The following is a 25,210-nucleotide window of genomic DNA, read 5'->3' as shown; positions in this document are numbered from 1 at the left end:
CACTTGCGTGGCTGGTGCACGGGGGCCAACAGGGCTACGCAGTGGCAGGGCACGAGAATCCTCCTGGGGAGAAAAAGCAGCGCTAAAACCCAGCAGGAAACCACAGAACAGAGGCCCACAGCTGGAATCAGAAGCAAGACAAGCTGGCAGCAGAAGTGAGGGCCAAGTCCTTGCTGCAGTACTGGCTCAGCCCCAAGGGATGTGGCAGCTCCCTGTCTCTTGTGGGCTGCGGCCCCATGCTGAGCCCTGGCTGGCAGACACAGCAGCAGGACAGGGGAAGCTGCCTTAGCAGACACGCGTCATTTTTCTGCTTGTATCACACCAGACATCAGAACAACCGAATGGGGCTTTGACCCCATCAGGGCAGGACTTCACCAGGCTGAAGCACTCCCTTCCCATGCCAGGACAGGATGGCTACGTTCATGTCTTGTACTGGTCTTGCTGCATCTTTAGCAGCCCCATGCTGGGACAGAGCCTCTCTGGCAGCTTTTCGGACCTGTCAAACCACATCAGCCCAGAGCACCATGCTGGCAGTGCTCCTCACTGCAGGCCAGAAGAATGCCATGTCAGCGGCAGCCTTGTGTCCCCACGTGCCATCACACTCTGCTCCTGTTGTACAGCAGTGTGCTTCCTCGAGACCAACTTGTCCCCAGCTGCAGGGGACAAGCAAACCTGGGAACAGCAACCAAGTTCACCCTGCCTTGGTAGCAGGGTCTCTCCAGCCACACGTGTAGGATATCCCAAAGAAGGTGCCTTTTCCCATGCCTTTGGGGTAGGACTGAGCTCTGCCAGAGGACGCTAATGGTTGCAGTGGTTGCATACCTCGTCTTGTGCTGCCATATGCAGACCCAGGAGAAGAGGTGTCTCTGCTGCTACTTCTGCCTTTCTGTCTCAGCTGCTCTGCAGCAGAGAGGTCTGGCTGCTGTTGGGCTGGCGATCTTGGCTTTCTTTTTTTTTTCCCAGGAGACTTTGCTCTTGTCTACCAGGAGGGGACCTGAGCTCACATGTTGATCTGTTTTCCAGTTGGTCTTGGTAAGACCTTCACTTGGAAGTCCTAGCTCTTCTGGTCCAAAAATGCCTGTGTCCTGGGACTCTAAGTGCTCTCCTTGCTGGGACAGGCTATGACACGATTTTCATCCTAATGCAAAGGGAAGGCTGGATGGGACCTTGCCCACTTGACTTCCTTGTAAAGTCAACTTCAGGTGACTCGTCCTGAGGAAGAGCGGTTGCCTGGTGAAGCAGATACTTTTCCAATCCCCTGCATCTACATCGCAGCTGCCCCAGCATGTGGGGTGGTGTGAAATGGAGGGGAAGGTGTTGGAGGACCACAGGGAGATGAACGGCACTAATGGGAACGAGCACAAAGTAGAAAAATCCCACTGATACCCTCCAAGCCGGACTCACTTGAGCCTTCGCCCTTGGCTGCCAGGTGACTGGTGTTAGCACCGCGGATGAATTAAAGGCTTGTTTTCTGGTCCTGCTTTTTCATGCAGACAGGACAAATAACTCCACGCCACAAAAGAGTGCTTAGATCAGGCTTTTCAATGCTGTTTAAGGAGAAATCAATACGATTCGGAATTAGGTGCCCAAATCACAGCCATAAACACAAGAAAAGCTCATTGTGGTCCAGCAACAGCTCAAACATGCCTGTATTTATCGAGCTTTGGGGAGGAGGGGCTGGATAGAGACGTCAAGATGCCTTGCACCCTGCTGACGGCAACCTGCCTTTCAAGCCTGGTGGACAGCGTACGCTTCCCATTGCTGTTTGCCAATGCCCACACGCCCGCCCGCAAATAACAGCTTTCCTCTGCACGAATACACCGGGGCAACTGGTATTTGTTCACATAACAACCCAGCTCCCGCCTCACCCCACTCAGGGCTGAGGATTAGCATCAGGCATTGTGCAATATTTTTTTTTATTAGCACAGAATTATGGAAGTCAGAGGCGTAAAAGACCTGTTGGGTCCCACTCATTCCATCCTCCTTCTGCCAAGACAGTATTGGTCCCTGCAGCATATTTACTATTTCTCCGGTCTAATTTTACATACTGTGCAATCTGTGCAGTGCCAAGTTACGATCCCTGTGTGAGAAGCAGAGCTCTCAATTTCCAGGCTCTTGGGTGTGTAAAATCACAACCGCGATGTTAAATTAACTTTTTTTTCCCCTTGCATTTAATCATTTAATAGCTCTAAAATTCAGCCCCTCAGGCTCTTTCTGTCTGTCTGTTGGCTTGAGTTTTGCCTGCTGTAGGCCAGTGGCTTGTCGCTTACAGATGTAATGCTCACACCCTTGGGCGGATCGGCAGCAGCTGGGCTTGAAGCTGGGACCGCTGAAACTTAACACATGAACTTCTGCAGCCAGAGGATAGAAAAACTCCTCTGCTTTCTTAACCACAAGTACAGGAAGGTCCATCCTCCTCCTTATGACCCAGCCCCAGCAAGGAGGAGGAACAGGGCACATGGGGCCAGGACTCAAAGGCATCACCCTGGGTAGATTTAGTCCTCAAGTTTTGCCAGGGGAGGTTTAGATTGGATATTAGGAAACATTTCTTCACAGAAAGGGTTGTCAGGCATTGGAACAGGCTGCCCAGGGAAGAGTTTGAGTCACCAGACCTGGCGGTGTTCAAAAGACGCGTAGATGAGATTCTTAGGGACATGGTTTAGTGGTGGACTTGGCAGTGTTAGGTTAATCATTGGACTCCATGATCTTAAAAGTCTTTTCCAACCAAAACGATTCTATGATTGTATATAACCACTGGAGATTAGACCCCAGCACTTGTTTCTTCTCCAGAGAGGGATTTCTCCCTCCTGCACCAACACCAAGACTGTTCTTCATGTATGTGGCTATGGGATAACAGAGGAACTGAGCTGCTGCCAGCACAGCACAGCAAACAAAGCGTGGGAAGAATAGACTTTGATAAAATGGGAAACATTCTCCTTTTATTTTTTTTCCACTCAGACACCATCACTCCTCCAAGCAACACTTGCACTTCTGGAGCCTGGTGATGATTTCAAAGCAATATTAATAATAAGGTGACCATCAGGGGTTGTATTAACAATTAAGCCAAGGCCACGGGATTTGCCTCAGTAATAACGAGATACTACATTTGCATTTCATGCCTTGAAGAAGGATCTTCAAGCAAAGCCAAGCCTGGAAATGATCACCAGTGTGCACTGAGCCATGGCACACTGCAGAGCCATAGCTTGGCAGTCACGCAGAGCATCTGCTGGGGGCAAGCACCTCTGATGTTAAAGATGGCAACGTATCAGACCCACGGCACACTAGGAAGAGCATCACTTCCACCAGAGACATCAAGATAAATCCTCAACGGTAGCTAAAGGAGCACTGCTGACCAGGATAGGACCCAAGGACAGAGCTCTTGCATCTCGAGCAGAGCTTGGAAGCAGGTTCCAGCCAGGGGATGAATGAGGTTGGGTCCCTGGTTACAGGCTGGAAGGTGTATCTGGGGCATGGATGACACAACTGCAGGATCACGCTCTCCAGACGGTTTCTGAGCAACTCACAGAGCACATCTACGAGACAGCAGAAGACTGCAAGCCCAGGATGGTTTGGGGTATATAGACAGAGGCTTTGCATGCTTTCCTGTGCAGATGTGCACATATACCTGTGAAGCACAATGCTCACAAGAGGTCATATCACTTCTGAAAAGAAAGCCTTAAGATGAGGACAATAAGCAGGGAGCTTTCAGCTGAGTTTCCCAATCCTGGCAGCAACACAAGAGTGCATTCAGAGGAGGATGCATGCAGCTCCTCGGAGGGTTGTCAACTAAGCCAGCTCCTGCCTGGTCCTGCTCACTAGTTGGTGCCTCGAAGCACCAGTGTCCAGCACCCTTCACAAAGCCTCTGAAGAAGATGCTTTTCATTAAGCAGCTGAGCACGTCCAAGTGGCTCCCACCGGCTGGCTGGTGGCAGAAGCCCCTGGTTTCATCACACAGAGCCCGTTATAACCACGCCGTAAGTTCTGTTCAATGCTGGCTGCCTCTCCGTTCCTGGAAACACTTCTGCAGAGCCTTTCCTGCTCATCTACCCACTGCTATTCTCTCTCCGTATGGCTTTTATTACCATCCCTCTGACTAAACTCTCAAAAGCAGAGCAGTGCTGCTTTCAGGCTCTGTGAAACGGGAGTTCAGCCTGCCTTTGAGAGCATCTCCTGACCCCCAATTACTGATGCCACTTCTTCAGAGAGCCCTGAAGTTGGTGAGGGTTTTTTTCCTTCCTTTTGTTGGGGATGATGAGCAAACGTTAGTTCAGGATCAGACATTCATTCAGTATGATTCGAACTAATTGCCCATTATTTCCTAAATTTCAACACTTAAAAGCTTGGAGTGTCTTACTGCAAAACAACAGCTAAAAGGCCAGTTACGTTCATTGACTGAAATACAAATAAACATGCCCAGCTCTCTGGAGAGCTCTTGTGTTTCAAGCAGAAGATTTTAGGGGAGCATATTTTCTGAAGTAAGATTATACAGAAGCTCACCACGTCTGGAGCTCCAGCTATCTGAAGGCACTACTGAATTACAACTATTATTAGCACAAGAGACACTTGAATTCTGGAATTTCTGTAAAATGTTTTGAATTCAGGTTCTGAAGCATTTAAAGGACTTGAGAAAATATCTTTGGCTCCAAGTCAGCAAAGCACTTAGGCAAGCCCTTAACTTTCAGCATGTGTTTAAGTACCGTGCTGACTTGGGGCTTTTAACCCCGGCAAAAAGAAAGCATAGAGCAAAGAAAAACCATAGGAAAAAGTTTTGGTGTGCATGGGAATCTCCAGGCAAGCCAAAATAATATGGAGATCTCTTCTGGAAAGTAAGAAAACAAAAAAATAATAATGACTTGTTTTAAAATAAAACACTAGAGGAAGCATTTTTTGGGGGGCAGCAAGATTCCTGGAACAAATGGAGTATTTCAACGTAGCCTGAAGCCCGCTTTGCTCTCCTGCCTCTTCAGCATGCTGAAATTACTTATTGCTGAAAAAAGACAAAAAAAAGAAAACCAACAACCCCAAAGCCTGCTTCCCCCTCCCATTTCCAAACTAAGCGTGATGGGAGAGAGAAAATTCTTGGCTTCGGTAGTGAAAAAACATCTTTGAAATGAGTCGGCTGTGAGGGGCTGTCTCCATCAGGAGGGAGGAAGAGGAGATGGGATGAGGGAGTGAATGGTAGTAAGGAGGAGGAGGAAATTGCCCACAGGCAGGAGCTTGCAAACAACCGCACACGCTGCCTGCGGGAGAGGGAATACGAGAAAGTCCATAAGGAGAGAAAATCAGTGCAAATCTCTGCACGCTTGCATGGAAAGCAGCTACAGGCATCAAGCATCTCTTCTCCTACCTCCGCCTCAAGGCCATGAATAGAAAACAAACTGAAGCAGAGCAAAAAGAAGATGCTCTGCAGCCCACCCAGGGAGAGTGGCCATCGGCCCACGGGAGACAGCGATGGGGACAGATGAGAGGAGATGCCCCAGCTCCTTTGGGCTCCGGCACTCGCAGCCCCCTGGGACTCCGCACATACACGGGTTGCGTGGTTTGGCATGGCTAGGGAAATGCTGCACTGGCCCCATGAGGGCAAAAGCCCAACATTCCAAAAATTCTCCATTAAAGAAGGAAAAAAAAAAAAAAAAGAGGAAAGATTTTTCCCTTCAGAAGGAAACCAAAAGGTTTCATGTCTTTTAGGGCTTTTTTTTCAAAACCACCCCACTGTGTTGTACAAAAGGCTTTGCAATCTTTTTTTTTTTTTTTTTTTGCGGAGGAGGAGTGTCAATTTAAAGTGAAGAACCTAACCATTTCCGAAAAATATCAAAAAGACATACTGCAACCCTTCCCTTCATCCCACAACCTTTTTTCTTTTTTTCTCCCTGACAGAGAAATATGATTTTGTAAAACAGTCGGACGTTGATGCGACTTCATTTTCCAACAGAAAATGGCTCCCCTGAGGATCTTCTTCATCAGCTCTGCAGCTGGCAGCAAGTGCTTGGCTTCCCAATGGAGATGCCCTCACGGGAAGTGCAGGGTCCAGGCACAGGGGACAGAGGTGGCTTTTCCCCAGCACTCACGTGCAGCCCCCCAGGGACGGGTGCTCTGTCACCCACTGCTCTGTGCCAGCGCCCAGCAAGGGGCATCTCTCGCCCTAACAAGCTGACGACTCAAACGGAGGAGACAAACGAGGGGAGCATCACTCTCCCTGTCTTACAGACACAGCTGAAGTCCCCAAAGCAGATTAAATGACTGTGCAAGTTGTTTGCATCAGAGCTCGGCTCCAATTTTCCTCCTCCCCTGTGATCCTGTGGCAGCTGGTACATCAACACCAGGGTTTGGTTGGGCTCTCTTGACTCTGCTGAAATACAAAACACCCAAAGCACATAATTCATTTGGGCTGGTGTCTTTTTATCCATGTCCCTCCAGATGCCAGCACTCGGACACTGCAGTGGTGGCTGGTAGGGCTGAGGTGGCTACGGCAACATACACTGGTGACTCCCCCTGAAGCAGCAAAGCAAAAAACCTTCCATAAATACCGCTTACACTGAAAAACTCCTCAGCTAAGCAAGTTAAGAAAAATGGCTCAAACTCACTGGAGGAAGGAAAACACAATTAAATCACCTAAACAGCCCCTATCCACTAATCTCTCGTGCTACTAGGCTTGACTTGAATGTCTCTGCTTGCTGATACCCACCTCCCACTCCTCTTCCAGACCTCATACTTCTTTTTCCCAGCACCCTAGCAAGGCAGCCGAACACATGTGTTCTGTGGGAGTCAGAATCCACCAGAGCCCAGGGCTCACAGCACAGTGTCACATCCCGACTGGGACCCCCCCAGCAATGAGTCGTGCAAGGACAACCTTGGGAGCTGCTGGTCACGGCCATGGCATGAAATAAAGACACGCAGTGTCTGCAGGAGGGTTCAGTGTTCAACAGGCTGGGAGATATGTTTGCAATATCAAGCAACACACTAAAAAAGCTGTGACATGTTCTCGGCTGGCCTTCTCTGTGGGTAGTTCTTGCTATGCGGTCTTCACTCCGGAGCTATGATGTAGGGCGGGATGAAGAACGTAACGGGATTAAATCTGCCTGCCTAAATCCTGAAGTTTTCCTTCTGGGTTTGTATCTCAAAGTCCTGCTCATGGATCAATAGAAAGATCCCTACAGCCGTCTCTCTGGAGCTGTCAGGAACAAAACTGCAGAAATATGGAGAAAGAAATACATCTGGGATACAAAATTCCATGGAACTCAGTGGAAAATAACATGCCTAGACTGCAGCAAGATGGACAACTTCATGTGGAGGGCTGGTTCACCAACACAGAGAAAGGCTGACCACTGAGTGTCTTGCTCAGGTAGGGCAGACACCTCCATTCTCAAGTGACTGATCCAACCTTCTCCAAATTTCTTGGGGGGTAAGGCACATCCTACCTCCTAAATAACACTTCTTGGTGGCCCGGGGGTTGCAAGGTTGCTGCTGTATTTGGATGGGGAACCTGGGAGCAAAGGGAGCGCATGGAGGTCCCACGCTTTGACAGCAGGATCTGCTGGTGGGCTGATGGACTCTGCACTGACCCTGCTACCATGCAGGAGACAAGAGCAGCACTTTTCCTAGGGCTAAGTCAAGCCCAGCCAATGCCAAGAACGAGAAAAAAACCAAAAAAACAAAAAAAACCCAAAAAACCAACTCTGCATAAATGTATAAACAAATGTTTCTTTTAAAATGACAGCTTCCAAAGTCCCTTGTCATTACAACTCCCCCAGGATTTTCCTTTCTGTGTTCCATGCTGCCATCACAGCAGCTATGTAACTTGTGAAGAGCATTGACCAGCAGCATGAAAATGGCTGCAGTGATTATACTGCAACACTTCACTGCTTCCCTGAGTTGCCGCTCCTTCCTCCACTATTGGAAGTGAAGTACGATCAATGCTAATTAAGGGCCAGAACCTGCCAACCATGGTCACACTGAGTTCCGTGCTGTTCCTTGAATATTCAGGGCTCATTCTCCGTAAAAGCAAGGATCGGACTTCAGCATCTTGGGATGAAAACAACAAAAATTCTCTTTGCAAGCTGGGAGGGATGGATGGACAAGTTCGTCTCAGGGCTGAGAGCTGGAGGAGTTGCCTGAATGGAGGTAGGTCCAGAATGCTGTGGCTGTAAATCAGCAAAGCGCCATTGACAAGATGGGAAGGGTAATAAGGCAGTGTGAGGGCATCCCTAAAGGCTCTCTGCCAACAGGAACCATGGACCTGGCAGAGCTGTTACACCTGATCAACGCCAAGAGGAGGATGCTTATGATAGGTCCAGCAAGAGAGCACAAGCATCCTCCAAGAGCAAGGAGGAGTAACATCCGTTCTCTTAGCACCCAAAGGGCTGTGCCCTGGGATGCTGGGAGAGTGCAAGGCAAAGGCTGGGTGTTACTGGGCAAATCTGGGGATGCTCCTCAAGGGCAAAGCCCTGGAGATAGCTGAGGCAGAGAAAAGTCCCAGTAAAGTGAATGGACTTCCAGCTCGAGCACCAGTGGGAATGGCGCTGCAGCTCACCAGCTCATGTAGAGCCTGTGGCCATCGGCAGTGGCCATGGTTCTCCCCACTGCCAAGGGGCTCCTGTGATGGTCTAAGAGCTGGGAGGCGCCACAGAGGACCCAAGCAGCCCTCCTCCTGTGCCGCACAGCAGGGATCCTCACCTGAAGGAAAAAAAAACAGACAAGCATGCAGGCCAATTACCCCATGCTTCCCATCACAAAGGTAAAACTAATTTTCCAGTCCGCTGAGCACAGGAACTTGGATGTGATTGCCAGCCAGGCGACTCGCTGCATCCCAGGTAATGCTACATGTCCTCCCAACAGCAGGAGTCCTGCAGGGCTCAGCAGCCCCTTCCTGCTCCTGAGCAATGTCACTGGATTCTCACACTTTCCTCCAGGTCTCTACGGTTGTCTCAGCAGCTGGCATAGGCTGTGCTAGATCTCCGGGCTCCCAGTTATGGCCAGATACAGAGGCTTCCCATGTGAAATCACAAGGACAAGAGTAGACAGACATACATTAGCTTCTGAATTTAATATACTCTCACTCCTGTGTGCCTCAGTTTCTCCTTTGCACTGCATGCTTACAGCTGGAGGAACCACACCACAGCGCATGCGATCTGCAGACGCAGCAGAGTCCGAGCTGCCAGGGTTTGTGGCTTGGCTGGAGTCAGAGGCTCTCTGTGACTCATCCTACGAAGTCTCAAGTTCACAGCTACGGCTGGAGACTCCCCTTGGTAGTGAGCACTCCGGGCTTGGCTTAGTGTGCCCTGGGAGTGGGTTTGCACATAAACAATACGGATGGTGAGCAGAGATGGATGCATGTACGTGGGGGTTACCAGGACTGGTCCTCAGCAGCAGACCCCTGTGCACACATGCTGCACGATGCTGTGAGCCTGCCTTCCTGCTGCTCACAACAGGATGGGACCCTGAGCCCCCTCTGTAGCACTGTTACCTCCATGAGGGATGCTCAGCAACTTCCTCACCTTTATTTCAGTTTGGATCCTGGAGGCAGCAGGTGTAACCCCTTGCGAGCAGCACAGACTGGCAGGGTACAGAGGGGACCTCTCTCCAGAGAGCAGAAGCACACTTTGGCATAGTAAAATATCCATTCCCCACCAGCTCTCTTCCAGCAGAGCTGTGTTGCCCAGCAGCACGCCCAACACCTGGACATCAGAAATACATGCACATACATGCACACCTCATTACACCTTAGCAAACTCAGCAGGAGTCAAGCAAGACACACTACACGCTGCAGCTCTGCTTTAGCTTGTGTGCTCCAGTCAGCTCCTCAATGTGATGGTGCTGGCTCTCTTCTGCCTACAAAGCACACAGTTCTTGGCTGGCAGAAGTCCTCGAGGCTTCTAGCCTTGCAGGTCAATGTTTTCCAGCATCAGCTCTGCCGACCTCTGGCTGCTTTGCAACACTCCAGAATAGATAACTAAGAGCCTGGCTACTGCGGATGGCTTAAATCTGCTAACAGGGATCTGCACTAGGGGAGATGCTCCATGCTTTGCAAGCTAAAAAAGCCAGGAAGGTCAAGCGTGTTGAATCTGGGATGAAGGGCAGTGCATAGCCCTGTCAGCTAGGTACACTCTATGGTGAGGTTCTGCCCCATCCAGGGGCTTTTTGCACCAGGAGGTGAATGTGTCTTGCCCAGGGCTGTGGGACAGGGACTCACAGATGTATGCAACTGTGCAAGGAAAAGTTTTTAGCCCCTTTCCCTTGTCCCCTCAGTGGAGGCAAAGGCTGTTTCATCCCCATGTTGCGAGTCACATCCACAAAGGCCCTTCTCCAGCACCAGCCTCTCCAGTATGGCTCTAAGCAAAGCAAAGTGGTACAATGAGGCTCCACACTCCTCAGCTTCAATTAGCATTTGCTGGCAGCTAAGCCTAAATAACGACCTTTCCCAGCAAATCCTACACCAAGAGATCAATGGTCCATACACTGGACTAATACTGCTGTAACCCCTCCTGTCTCCATCACTGTTGATTGCTGTGCGGTTTCACTTCACTTGGTCACCTGATTGGCCTTCCTGGAGCACTCATTACAAGGTGACATGCATCGCTTTTCCCCTCTGTAACGAGCCTGCCACAGCCCCTGCTCAATCCTTCTTCTTCTTCTTCTCTTTTTCCTTTTAATATGCCACAATTATATTGGCTTCTCTGCATGGATCCACTCCATTTGATGCTGCCCAAGACTGCTTATCCTGAAAGATGCCTTTTTATTTGCAGGAGACTACACATCTTGCAAGCTGTTCTCCTGTTTATTTTTTTGTACTCCAGCACCTCCCACCTGGAATACGAATCTGGGTATTAGGTATTTCCCTTTACACAAAAGCATAGTGTCTGCCTAGAGAAGTTAAACACCCCAAAAGACTCTGATTATTAAGGCTTGTGTGTGTTGTGTCCCAGCATCTTGTGCTCCCAAGTATGCTTCATGGTTCCTTTGCTCTGTTCCCACTGTAGCAAAATCCTCTCTGCCTAAAGTAGAGATGAGAATGTCTGGTCCCAGTGTCTCACCGTGGCCATGCTTCCACTATCCAGGGCTTTTCTTGGTCACAAATATGTCACAGGTGGCCTGGAGACCGCAGCAAGTGACTCACTCTGTGTCAAACACTACTGATGGATTTGCAGGACCTGAACATCTCAGTCCCAGCCCTACCTGCCCTTTGGGTCCTGGGGTCTGTTGCACACAGCTCTTCTGACACGCTCTGGGAATGATTTGCAGCACCCTCTGCTAAGGTCCTGGGCTCCTGCAAGTGGTGGCTGGAGCTGAACATGGAGCTGCAGCACTCTGGCCTTTCAGCCTGACCGGAGATTGGCTTTGCAGTCCCAGGGCAGCCTATGATCCAGGACTTCAGGCACTGGAAACCCTCCAAAGGGGATAAATAATGACTGGCACCTTCTCTCCAGGTTCAGCTGGACATGTGTCACTGAACAGGCTCGTGGGGACCAGGCTGCTTTGGAAATGTGAGATGGCTGGTTCCCTGGGATGGCCACCTGTGACTTCCAAGGAGAGACCTGTCTGAGTTTTTGGAGGCTGATTGAAGCCAAACCCCTGAACCGCTAAAGGCTTCCACTCCAATCATCACGGTTTTATGACATCCTCCATTTCTGGAAGCCTTTGAGAATGTAACTACAGGCATAAAAAGCCAACAGGCATAACCCATGGATGAGGATTGCTTCCTCCCTCACTAAAAGGAGCTCGGTGCTAGGACAGGACATGGCCCTTCTTCAGCAGCCAGAGCACACACAAAGAGCAAAGCCCATGGCTATTCACCATGTGCTGGGCTATGCCTCAGCTCCCTGGGTTCGAAAATCTGTGCAAATGAGATTTTGGTTCCACCAACACCCAGCTGCTATGGCAATGCCTCAATTTACAAATGACTGTTGGCAGAGGAAGTGACACTCCTGCTTCACACAATGGGACAATGCCTCCCCAAGATTATGACCTTTATCTAAATCCTTCTTCCCAACCTCTCCCTGTGATCTGGGCTTGCCCAGCAGTGGGTTTCCACAAGGATTTGTCAAGCAAGGGCCCAGCTGGCTTAACACGGATGGTCCACAAGCTGAGTGCTGTTCCCTGTCCCACTCTGTCCCCTCTGTGGATGTCCCCCCATGCACACCCACATGGTGAGGTCCTGCCTCCTCCCCATGGGCTGCAGCAGCTTTGCCCCTGCCAGCAGTAACTTAATCCTGGGCTGAACACTCTCCATCCAAAGCTCCTCTGGGTGCCTGGGTGGACTATAAACTCCATTCCTCCTCCTTTGTTGCTTGTCGATATGTTTAATGAAGTCTAAGATACTACTGAGACATGGTTTTCCTTGCCACTGGCAGAACTAATGAATCCTGGCAGACTGCAATCCTCCCGGCAGTTTCTTCTTCTCACCACATATGTAAAGTATTTTCACCAGTTTTGTGGGATCACAGACTGACTTGTCCAAAACCTGCCAGACCCACACTCTGACTGTTTAGTCACTTTTAATTTTTTTTTTTATCTGTTACAGCTTTGTGATCTGCTTCAATGCAGCAGACATGCAGCTGATGGAAGGGTTCATATTTTGTTAGCATCCAAGGTATTTCCTACTAGATTTCCTCTCAGGCTCTTGGATGCTCATGTGGGCCCAGGAACAGACCTCTGCTTTGCCCCAGGACCTCATCTGTGATCGTCTCCCTGTACTCACCACTGGTGAGGCTGCATCTTGAATCCTGTGTTCAGTGTTGGGCCCCTCATTACAAGAAAGACATTGAGGTGCTGGAGAGAGTTCAGAGAAGGGAACGGAGCTGGTGAGGGGTCTGGAGCACAAGTCTGATGAGGAGCAGCTGAGGGAACTGGGGCTGTTCAGCCTGGAGAACAGGAGGCTGAGGGGAGACCTTATCGCTGTCTGCAACTGCCTGAAAGGAGGTTGGAGCGAGGTGGGGTCGGTCGCTTCTTCCAAGCAAAAAGTGATAGGATGAGACGAAATGGCCTCAAGTTGTGCTAGAGAAGGTTCAGATTGGATATTAGGAAAAATTTCTTCACTGAAAGGGTTGTCGGGCATTGTAACAGGCTATCTAGGGAAGTGGTGGAGTCACCATCCCTGGAGGTGTTTAAAAGACATGTAGATGAGGTTCTTAGGGACATGGTTTAGTGCCAGAGTTAGGTTATGGTTAGACTCAATGATCTTGACAGTCTCTTCCAACCAAAATTATTCTATGATTCTATGGTTCTAATTGTTCTCCATCCTGCTCTGTACACCCGTGACTTTCTGCGGTGCAAAATTAGCAGACATTGCATGGAAATCAACTCTCTCGATTTCCCAGAGCCCAGGCAGGAGGAGTCAGCCTGGGACATGCTCCCCGTGGGACTATCTTGCATCGCAAGCCAGACCCCCAGGGGATGCTTGGCTCTGGGACCTGCAAGGAGATGAGACAGCGGGCAAGGAAACACAGACACTAAAAATAGGCTGTCTGCGGTAGGGGCTGACCACATTTATTAGCAAGCCCGTGCTCTGGCTGACCACAAGGTCAGCCTCCGAGAGCTTGGCCATAATTCACTCTGTGTCTGGGCAGGAAATCTACTTGAGCTCAGAGGGATGTCCAGTAATAGAAAAAGATGTTCCAGGACCTGGGGCTATTTTTTCTGTTTTCTTTTACTTTGCAGACAGGGAACCTTTCAGGAGATGCATCTTGTGCTGAAAAAAAAAAAAAAAAAAAAAAAAAAAAAGCCAGGTGCTCTGGCACAGAGGGAGGGGTAGGAAGGAAAAGGCAGCAGGGGGTGGAAGTTCGTGCCTGTTTGGGTCTGGAGCTCTTCTTATCAGACAGGTTCATCCTCACCACACAGGGCAGGGAAGAAGCAGAGAAAAATCAGAGAGGCACAGGAGAGCCCAGACTTTTATGGGCTCTTAAATGCCCTAACAGTATGCAGCAGAGCTCAACGGGTTGCAGTGGGGGTGCCACTGCAGGTAGAGTGAGATGCTGTCTTTGCTGTTTCCCCGCAGCTGTGGGCTGGCAGGGAAGATGGGGAGGCAACTGGGAAACCACCGTGGTAATCAATGGCCAGCAATGGAGGTAACTGACCTTCCTTACAAAGGCATCAGAGAAACATGAGGAGCATGCAACTTGAGCTACAGCCAGGTTGTACCTCTGACCAGCACGGGGTGGGCTGCCAGGTTGGTCCCCAGCAGATGCAGCATCCCCACTGGCATGAAACTAGCCCCCGGAGGCTGCGAGCTTGGGCTAGCTTAGCCCCAGGAAGCAATTAGCAAGGCAAATGAGGCAAAAAGCAGATGCCTGCCCTTGAACAGAAGCCTTCGGAATGATTTAAACGGCCTCCATCTCACGGAGAAGCTTGAATCCTAATTGTTGCACATCAGCCGCTAGTGCTGGAGCCTCCATGTGAGGGGTAATGTGTCCTCGGTGAGTCAGGCTGACTCACCCGCCGGGTACACGAGTTGCCTACAGAAGTGTCTTCTGCTCTTGCAGCTCCAAGGCAGGAGCATCTACCTACTCATGACATGTGCTGGAACTGAGGTCTTCTAGATACAGCTGACTCCTTCAGCAGATCATGTGAACACCATCACGAACTGAGCTCATTTAGCCTGAGGACATGCTGAGCTAAGTCCTCTGACTTTGACTGTGCTGAGCAAATTCTGATAACATCCTTCCAATGCCAAGACGTGTCCTTTCAGTGATCCAGTGCCTTGGTTCTGGCTCTCCATGAAGCAAATCTGAAGAGCAACTTGGCTTTGAGATGACTTGCAAAGAGTGAGGGATGCAGGGGCAGGTAGACGCTATGCCAAACCTTGCTTCCTAACCTGAGAGAGGTCCTGGAAATGCTCTGAAACCAGCTCACATACTGAACAGGGCTATAGTTTGGAGCAAGGCTGGTATTTCAGCCAGCTGGATAATGAGAGCATCCAGAGTTATAACAGGAAGGATTAAAAAATGTAATAGCTAACAGGGAATTAATTGTAAATGGGGAATCATCATTGCAGGAGGGTGTTCCCAGTGTGGCCCCATAGGGATCTGTACTTGGCCCATTGCTAATCACAAGCCTTATCAATTATCTTGAAGGAAACATAAAACTGTTGCTGGCAAAGTTTGTGGGCGACAGAAAAGCTGATGTATATAATGGAAAGGACAAGTCCATCACACACAGAGCTCTGGAACAGTTAATAGAGTAGCCTTCCCTCGGCAAGAGCATGTGCTTTATGCTGCCAAACACAAGTCCATTCATCTCTGGCAGAGGAATGTAGGTCAGGCTCACAGAAAGCAGGGCTGCATCCCGAGGAAGACAACGCTGATAACACCTTGGCAGGAGCCACCCAGGGATGAAGCGCCAGTGTGCTGTGACGAGAGCAAAACTTGGCCTGAGATGCGAGGAGGTGTCAGGGGAGGCGGGAAGGTGCTATGTAACGAGGAGACAGAGATTTCTCCTGTTCTGGCCCAAGCGGGGAGCATGTACCATCTCCAGCCTCCTGCTCGGCTGCTCAGCACACACGCGTGGTCCCTTTGACCTTGTCTTCCCCCAGTGTAAACAGCGAGTGCCAATTACAAAAATTCCAAAACACTCCGTTGCACATGCATCTCGCCCTGGGGAGCAGGTGGAAAAACAAACACCACATGACAGACGTTAGTCATGTCGCTTAACACATGATTGAAAGGCACTCCAATAGCGAGAAGAGAGGCAGGAGAGAGACAGGAGACAGGAGAGAGAGAGGAGAGGAGAGGAGAGGAGAGGAGAGGAGAGGAGAGGAGAGGAGAGGAGAGGAGAGGAGAGGAGAGGATACCTTCTGTATGTATATTTGGAGAGAATACTCCTGCATTCCTGTCTTAGGTTGGATGCACCCATGGGCACAAGACCAAGCCTCGAGACCCAGGTAAGCCCATCACACTACTTGAATCCAGGCATCTTAACTGAATAACAGCATTTGCACAACAATCAAAACCTACTCAGATGTCTACAAACAAATCACACGTTCCTGCGTGAAGCTACAAACCATCTCGTACACAGAAAACCCAGAGAACACCCCCAAAAGCAAATCAACCAGTTTAACTACTCCAGGCAGATGCCCTGGGGAGTTCCACGGGCTGACTGATGTGGGAAGAAGCAGCGTTCTGAAAGAGCGGCTTGCATTCCCGTCAGCCAAAAAATGCCACACGGAGAAGGTTGGACAATGTGGGGAAGGGAGAGAGGGACATACCTACAGTTGGTTTCTCTTCAAAAAGGCAGTTTGCATGGCTTTGCTGTGCATTTTGAAGGCTGCTTACCGGCCCAGGCTTTGTTTTAGCTGAAATGTGGGCAGCATTTCTAACAAGCCACATGCAAACTGGAGTTCCCGGGAGGCTTTGCAGCAGAACTGATTGCAAAAGATTAGCGCCAGGGCTTAACAGAGCAAGAGAGAAGGGAAAGTAATGAAACAAAATCTCTCTTTCTTTTCCTTGGTTGAGGAATGATGGGGGCTAATTGCTTGTTGCTGAGAGAGAGAGGAGATAGCAGCTTCTGCGCCCATCAATAAATTATCCCCGGCATGTGGCATCTGAAACACATTCATTTCCAGAGACGTTTATCTCTTTGTCTCCTCTCCTGGGTGAAAACATAATTATTGTTTAAACATGAGTTAATTCAGCAAGGTGAGGATCAATAAAGCAGAATTACTCCTTTTTTAAAAGCAGAAAAATCTCAATCTGGGACAGACGTGGACATAACTCTGGCAGAACTGACAGATGGGAAAGATGCTTTGGTGGTGGCAGGAGCCTGGGGAGGCAGAGGTCCTTCTTCCCAGGGCTGCAATAGCTCTTGGGTCTGCTGAGAACAGCTAAGTCCAGCCATGGGCAGTCATGGCAACAAATAGAAAGAATTGAAACCATCCATCCATGCATGCTTTACGGCCTAACACACGGTTATGCATCTTCACCATATATACACTCCCCAGGTAAGGAGCTCTGGCTATTGCTGTGGCCTCTCCCTTTTCTTTGAGGTTGCCCCTGGCCAACCAAGGCATCGCAGCAGGCAGCATCGCTTCTGCACTTTGCTGAGCTTTCCCCATCACTTGCCTCTACTTCGAAATAAATCGGCAGCAACCACTGCCTGGAGGAGGAAACATGGGAAGGAAAGCTGAGCTGCCCATGATAACGGGGAGGGCACCAGGCTCTACCGTGTGGTCTTCAGCCAGTTCTGCCTCCTCCGTCCTCTCTCATTTCTTCTTGCAGCTCCTGCCTACCTCCCTGTGCTGGCAGGGAGCCCTGTGGATGGGGACATCCCCCTGGATGCCTGGGGCAGCACCTGTCTCTGGAGGAAGGCTGTTGCCCATCCTGCAGCCCGTGTGATCCTGGGTTACCTCCAGCACTTACCCACACACCGGAGAGACATCCCTGGACCACTTTGTCAGCAAGTCTGGCAGACAGGCCAAACACCACCTTACACCAACATATTCCAGCTGCTAACCCCTGCAAGCCTCATCTCTTTTTTGCCCTGCTTCCGAGTCTACCTGGTGCATCGCCTTTTCCTTTGCTAAATTCAAGAACACTGAGGTGGGTGCTCGAAATGCCCCTGGGCCGGCTACCCAGCTGGGCTGGGCAAGGATGCGTGTTTGATGCAGTGGCAGCAAGCAGCTGCCATCCCACCACACTGAGCACACCGCTGGAGCCTGCCAGAGACACCCAGCGTGGGGGGCTGAGCAGCGATGGGTTTAGCAGAAATAGGATTAGCCATGCGTGCATCGAGCAGCTCCTGGCTGGCAGCAGTGCTGGCAGCTCCAGCAACTCCCATGGTCCAACACAGCTGCCCCAAAATGGTATCAACGCCGGAGGCAAAGACTCCGCGGTGGAGGTGGGTTGAAGGCAATCACTGTTCGATGGCTTGAACTATTCTGGGGGTGAAGACACAACTTGGGAAATCAGGGATGTTTCTCCTGGGAAATGGCATCCCCTACCTGCAGCCAGGCACCCTTACCCATCCCTGTGTCCCCCAGTTGAGGTGACACAAGGGACCATGCTGTGGGAGAACGTCTCGCTAACACCCTCTTTCACTCCCCCTCTGCCCCATGCCTGCAGCAGGACACTCAAAACCCTCTGCTCAAGACTGAACACCAGTGACCTCCTCCCAGCGTCCTGCTGGGGCTGCCCTAAGTGATGACTCTGGTCTCCCACTGCACAGTGCCCACCCCTGCGGGTGGCTGGAAGCAGCAGTGCCCAGCAGGGTTGTGCAGGTGTAATTTTAGAAACCTGCCATGAATGCGAAGCAAAGGAGCTCTGCGGCCAGCGTGAGGGAAACTATCCAGATCCACCGACCTCTGAGCCTTCCCACCTCCCCCAGCCTTGCGGAGCATCCTGGGCTCCCACATCCCAGACAAATGCACCCTTTGCTCCCCCAGCTCCAAGGAGAAGGACCAAAGATGAGTAGCAGAGGGGTTAATGCATGAGCAGCCGCACCTCCTCTGAGTCCAATGCTGCTTTTATTAATTCATGTGGCACTTTGCAGGACGCTCCAGTAATCACCAGGGTGCACGTGAGAGCCAGGAGCGGGTGGCCACCTCGCTGCGCCGTGCTCGTGCTTACTTAACAGCTTGTCACATCCTCCTCACTCAAGTATTCAGTGCTAATGCATCTCTTAAAGTGCTTCATGAGCTATTAAAGTCGAGCGTGCCTCAAGCACATGATAAATGGACTCTATGCCAGCGTCTTCCCCCCACTCCACCCTGGTCCCTGCCACCAGTGGGATTAATCCATCCTCTTACCCATTCCTGATGTGCTTCCCCAGCCCCCAGCTGGCGAGGGAAGGCTGCAGCAGGGCAGGCGGTGAGCTCTGGATGGGGGGGATGGAGCACACATACTCCAAAGGGCCTGCCCAAAGCATCACCTCAGTGTTTCGGAGAGGTGCACAGGAGGGACACACGGTCCCCCTGGGAAACAGATTGAGGACAGTCTTAGAACTGGCCTATTAGCCTTTCTCCAGCTCTTACACCAATTTTTTCTCCTTCTTTCCTTTTTACATCCCCCAGCGCAGAGCAGCCTCTCTGGCTCCTGCAGATGGGGAGAGCCCTGCCTCACTCCACACGCGCCCCTCCAGGTGACTGTTGAAGCTCTCAGGTCTCAGCAGCTTTGCTTTCAAGCTGGTGTCCCTGACATCTCTCTCTCAGACGCAGGCAGGCAAGGGAAAGAGGAGGGACACAGGGACAGGGAGGCTATGCTGCCAAACCCCTGAATCCTGCCGGATCACAGAGCAGAAGGTGACAGTCATTGCAGCTTGCCTGGCCAGGGGCATTGCCCAGGGCTGTGCTCACTGCTGTCAGCAGTGAAACACATGTCCCTGGCCAGCGCTGGTGGGCAGCAGCTAGACAAAACATTTCAAGTGTGTGTAACCCTGGAGTAGCTGGCACTTCTGTGTTTTGTGCATTCCCTCTGCAACAGGTCTGGGCTACCGTCCCCACAGCATGGAGGGAAGCAGCATGGTGCACTCAAGGGATGCTCTGGCGTCTTTGACAGCGGGTCCTTCAAGGCTTCCCCGGCATCTGTGTTGCAAGCACATCAGGACCAAGCAGCACTGCTTCTCTGCAGAAAGTATCACACCACCGCATGCAGCGCACAGCTCGGCACCCAAATGCTTCAAGCAGGTACCCCGGGAAGGTGCTGGGATTGCTCCTGCAACGCCACTCAGCAAGCTCCCTCTATGACCAAACGGTGGCTGTCCCCACACGATGGGGACATGCCATTGAATCCCAGGTGCTTTGTGCCCAAACAAGCAAGGCTGTCAGCTTCAAGCAATGTAAATCCACCCAGCTGGATTTAGGAGAGCTCAGCGGTGTACTCTGGCTGGGTTCCTCAATCCCACAGAGCCCATGGATGCACAGGTGTTCTTACTGGAGTTAATCATTGAAATTCTCCTCTATAGTCCACCGAAAGCAACTACAGTCAGGCTAACTGCCAGGAAAGCCAGTGAATTTTGGAGGTCTTCTATTTTGTCCCATTTTTTCAGAGCTGCCACAGGTGAACCCACAGCAGGACCCAGCCCCACTGCCCCATAACCTTCCTGCTCCTGCCTGGATCAAGGATCACTGGTGTCTAAAATTTTGTCTCTCTAAAGCCATTGCTAAGGCGAGCCCTGAATCCCCAGCTAACCTGGAGAGGCAGAAGCTAGTGATGGGCACAGATGGGTGGTGGCCATGGGGGCAAAGTCACCCCAAGGAGCTGAGAGCAGGACGAGGCACCCGTCATGGTCATAAGGTGTCAGGGCTTGGGGGTTGTCAGGATGCTTCTTCCCACCTGCTCATCCCTTCATGGGTGGGTTGCACAAGGCAGCATGCAGAAAAAGGGAGTGAAGGGCTGGGAAGCAGTCCCCTGGCTGTAGGGGCACCTTGGGACATGTCGGGGTGTGGGCAGGGTGAGGGAAACCAGTGGGTGCTGGGGAGGTGTGGGACACCCAAACCCCACAGCAGTGAGCAGGAGGGGACACATGCATCATAGAATCGTAGAATTATAGAATCATAGAATCATTTTGGTTCGAAGAGGCCCTCAAGATCATCGAGTCCAACCACTACTCTAACACTATCACTAAACCATATCCCTAAGAACCCCATCTACACGACTTTTAAACACCTCCAGGGATGGTGACCCAACCATAACAGAGAAAAGTGGTAACATCCAGAAACGTAACATAGGGCAAGCCCAGAGAGTGCACTCAGCTCACCCCACGAGAGATGCTGAGGGACTGGCACCAACATTTTTTGGGACCTCCAAGGTGGGAGAGGTGGGAAGAGCCTTACCCTGCTGGCTGTGTCTCTGAGCATACACCACCACCACCGCGGCGAGCACCACGCAGCAGGCTGACGGGACAGGGTTAGCCATCTGTGGAAGCAAACACAGACAGAAGCAGTCAGGGTTTGTCCCCAACAGACCTTGCACGTGGTGTGCCGAGAGCTAGTCCCTCCCAGGCAGCTGAAGGATGTGATGGGACCACAAGGAGATGGCCACAAAGTGAGACTCCACCTCGGCTACTGGGGAATTTGCTGCAAAACGAGGCGTTTTGCTGGCACACGCTTCATCATTCAATGGCCTGTGGCACTTTCCATGGGAGCTGCCAGCAAAAACAGGTGCCGGAGGCAATCATAAGCCTTGCACAAATGCTGCAGTTCCCTCATTTCATTTTCCACCTTCCACTTAGGAAAGTCAAACACTGGTGCTGGTCTCTCTATGGCAGCTGCAGCGTCACCTTAGGAGCAGACACTGCTTGCAAGCAGGTTGCAGAGGTTTTTTGAAGAGAAGAGAGTACACCCAGGCACTTCACAGCAGTAGCCAGTGCTTAGGATGTGAAAGATGTGGATCCCAGCATGGGCAGTGCTCTGGTGTGGTCCCTTCTGGCACCAGCACTGAGCACCATGCTGTCTGCCAGCCTGATGCAACAGCAGCAGCATTTTTGGGCATGCCAGGGACAGCATAACCCTCACGGGTGTCTTTGCAGGCTCAGCCGCCTGCTGTCAACACCCCAATGTGCCACAGTTGTTCTCCATCAGCCTGGGCTGCGGGAAGGGCAGAGGATGCTCTGTCCCAATTAGCCATGCCATGTCCCATGGGATGCTGGGGTGCAGGGGAGTGTGGAGAGGTGGACGAATGACAGCAACAACCGCAAGGATGCCCTGTGCAGCCTTGCCAGGCTTGGAGACACCCAAACTCTCCTTCTCTTGCAGCTGGGGCTGGTGGAGGAGACTAGAGCCAGGAGGGAAGTTCTGGGGACGGCGATGGGGATGCTGGCCCACCTGCCAGGACGTAAACAGCACGATGCATGAAAAGCAAATTACACCTTCAAAACCGTTTAAACCTCTCTAATCTCCAGCACCGTATCGGTAACGCGCAGAGGATTGCCTTTTAATCTAGAGCATGAGTATGGGCTCGTTAGCCAGATGGCATCCATTTAAACCTAAATAAAGGGGGACCTGTACTGGCCAGAGAAAAAATACTAGCAAAACATATTCCACTACCCAACATGGCCATTGCAAGAGCTGAGATGGCCTCAGGTTCGCAGCAGGACACGAGCCTTTGCAGGGCTGGAGGGGAAGGCAAGCGGGGCTGGGAGGGCTGTCATGAACAGATTTTGGGGTGCAGCCTGGTCTCAAATGCCTCTCAGGGGCAGGGATGCTGAAGGGATGGGGATCCTGAAAATGGGGAGCTGGAAGACAGGGAGAGAAGAGACCCACGGGCCTCGCTGCTGAATTTGCAGCACTGGGTTTGGGTAGCGAGGGCTGGCAACAAGAGATGTCTCCGGTGCAGCTGCGGTGGCAGAGCACAGACAAGCCAGCCCCAGAGCCTGCTCCCAGCCCAGCCCAGCCCTCCCGGGTCACCTTGAGCAAATCACTCCCACCACCTCCCCCGTGCCTCAGTTTCCCTGCCTGTAAAACAGAGATAATGAAGGTGACCTTCCTTTGAAAGCTCTGGGTGAGGAGCGTTAAGTGCTAATTACAACATCGTTATCATTCACTCTGCTTCTTCTCTCCTGCTCCTCTTTTTCCCAGTTCTGCTCTCTGCTGTGCCTTCTCCATGTGTCCCTGACATGCTCGCAGTGTGGCTCCCCTGCTGCCACCCGACCTGTGTGGCAGCTTGGGGAGCGAGCGACAGCCAGGACCAGAGGTAGTGGCAAAGACACCTCCCGGGGCAGTGCTGGTACTCAGGGCCCCGAGCTGCCTGCAAAACAGGAGCTGGTTCTAACTACCGATCCCAAATTCACTTCCCACTGAATTTTCCCTTCCTGCAGCCCTGGAAGTTGGTGACTGGCACTGGGAATTAAAGTGGACCAGGAATTGCACCAGGACTGGAGTCCTCCCTGCTCCACAGTTCAGGTGCCCCCAGATAGCATAGCCATCGCATCTCTGGGGACAGTGGCAATGACAGGACGCAGGACAGGAGCCCCTCCAACCCCCTGGCAATCAGCCTGCTCTTTGAGAAGCATGAGATCTGCTAGCTGTAGCCTTTGGTTTGGCTCGCACTGGTGCAAACATCATGGCCAACCATTGTGCTCTACATCTCAGTCCTGCCAGGAAGCAAAGCCACCCACCCTCCCCTGCTGCTCCTCATCTTATCAGTTGTTAAAATAATTGCTGCTGCTCCTGCCCATGTGCCTGGTATGGCAAGGGAAGGTTCCTGTCCCGAAGCACCAACGGTCTCAAGGGTGATGTTGTTTGGTTACAGGTGGAAAAAGAGAGGGAGGAGGGACCCGGCTGAGGCCTCTGGGGACTCTGTGGCATGGCCAGCACACCAGGCAGAGGCTCCCAGCGCTGGCACACAGACCTCACTGCTCTGCTGCTTTCGCCCTGCAAAACCTCATTTCTTCCCAGAGATGAGCTTGGCTGCTAGGCGGGAGTCAGACCTATTTTAGTGCGAAAAATCTTGCCAGAAAACCAACTTTTTCTCACTTGAATTGCAATTTCCCATGCAGTATTTGCTTTGTTTGCCTGTTTTGCCCAAAGCCATATTGTTGGGTTTTTTTTTTTCCCAAGCACATAACAAAACCTTTGCAATTTCTGCAGATGCTTCTAATGCAAATTTCTATTTGCTGCATTTGCTCATTTAATGGTTTCTCTACCAAAATGCAGCACCCCAGCACGCAGGTGCGCGGGCCAGCGAGCAGCAGCTCACCAGGCGTGCAGATCCCCGGGCTGTGTCCCCGCTCTGGCACGGACCAGTTGAAAGGTGACGGTGGGGAAACTGTATTTATTACACAGTAAACCCAGCAGTGGGAAACTCAGTCTTCTGTGGAAAAAAAGAGGTTGGAGAATATTTGCTTTTGCCCCTGTAGTGAATCATTTCTTGGCAGCAGAGAGGAAAAAGGAGCCTGGGCAGGAGGAGAGGGAGGTGAGGGGGCACAGACGACGTTCTGGCCCAGCAGGTCTGGAGCTGAAGCCACCTCCAGCAGTCTTCCTCACAGTCTCTAATTTATTGTTTTGGGAGAGAGACACCAGTTAATCCTTCCTTGCCTCATCCTCTGCACCAAGGGCAATGAGGACATCAATCACAGTCACTCTTAGCATTAGACAACTCAATGTAGACATGAACATGGTCCTCTCTGGCAGTTCTTGATCTAAACCAAATGCATTTCCAGTACTGCTTTCCCTGAGCTGGATCAAGCTATGCATAAGTGGAATGTGGCCAGACCTGCATGAAGAAAAGCCCATGGGCTGTCCCTGCAAGCAGGAGTGAAGGAGCACAGCTGTGTGACATTAACTGCCATGGCGTAATGGGGTGAGGACAGTCCTGAGGTGGGCAGCAACAGCAGAGAGGATTGTGTATCCAGGCAAAAATCAGGATGCTACTGTCTGCTGAATAGTCCCAGTGTCCTCTTCTGAGCAGGCAGGGAGATGGAACCTGTCCAGCTCCCCCTTAGAACGATCCCCAAAGCCATGGGGATGCTCTTTGGCAATGGGGTATTAACTCCCCACTCTAGAAGGAGAGTTTCCTACTAAAAAAAGGGGTGCTTTCAACACCTACTGTTTCCACAACAAAGTTTTCTGTTGGGCAGTTTCCTGTCAGTGGCTGTTACAGGGCCTAGCTCTGAAGTGGTGGCTGGGCTGAGAAAAATACTCCATTAAGTCGTTTTCTCCCCATGCACTCCCTTGCAGTCTTGCCCAGAGCCTTGCAAAGGAGCTCTGCAGCACCTGTACTGCAGACAGCGGCTGCAGATGCTTTGATACCCCTGTACGGCAGACACCAACTGCAAACTCCGGTATGCCTGTACTGCAGGCAGCAGCTGTAGATGCTACAGTACACCTGTTCTGCAGACACTGAGAGCAGATGCTACATTACACCTGTACTGCAGATGCCAACTGTAGAATCATAGAATAGTTTGGGTTGGAAGGGACCTTCAAAGGTCATCTAGCCCAACCCCCTGCCATGAGCAGGGACATCTTCACCCAGATCAGGCTGATCAGAGCCCTGTCCAGCCTGGCCTTGAATGTTTCCAGGGATGGGGCATCGACCACCTCTCTGGGCAACCTGGGCCAGTGTTTCACCACCCTCATTGTAAAACATTTCTTCCGCATGTCCAGCCTGAATCTCCCCTCCTTTAGCTTACAACCATCATCCCTTGTGCTATCATGACACTACAGTACACCTGTACAGCAGACACTGATCGCTGACCTTACAGTACACCTGTACTGCAGATGCTCACTGTAGATCGTACCACATGTCTGTACCGCAGATGCTGACCATAAACACTGCACTACACCTCTCCT

At 51.3% G+C, this 25,210-nt stretch overlaps 1 protein-coding gene across 2 annotated transcripts in view; it reads right to left on the bottom strand.

Moving 5' to 3' along the window:
• Positions 1-25,210, bottom strand: part of CNTFR (ciliary neurotrophic factor receptor) — a 213,523-nt gene that overhangs the window by 68,122 nt on the left and 120,191 nt on the right. For both annotated transcript variants that reach the window (XM_065657212.1, XM_065657211.1), the window contains exon 3: positions 20,756-20,837. In XM_065657212.1, coding sequence (XP_065513284.1) covers positions 20,756-20,837 — 82 coding nt within the window. The remainder of the gene's footprint in view (positions 1-20,755; positions 20,838-25,210) is intronic.

This window comes from Caloenas nicobarica, chromosome Z (assembly GCF_036013445.1).
Source record: "Caloenas nicobarica isolate bCalNic1 chromosome Z, bCalNic1.hap1, whole genome shotgun sequence".
NCBI classification, from domain to species: domain Eukaryota; kingdom Metazoa; phylum Chordata; class Aves; order Columbiformes; family Columbidae; genus Caloenas; species Caloenas nicobarica.
The sequence above is the reverse complement of the archived record's forward strand: the minus strand, read 5'-3'. Positions and strand labels throughout refer to the sequence as shown.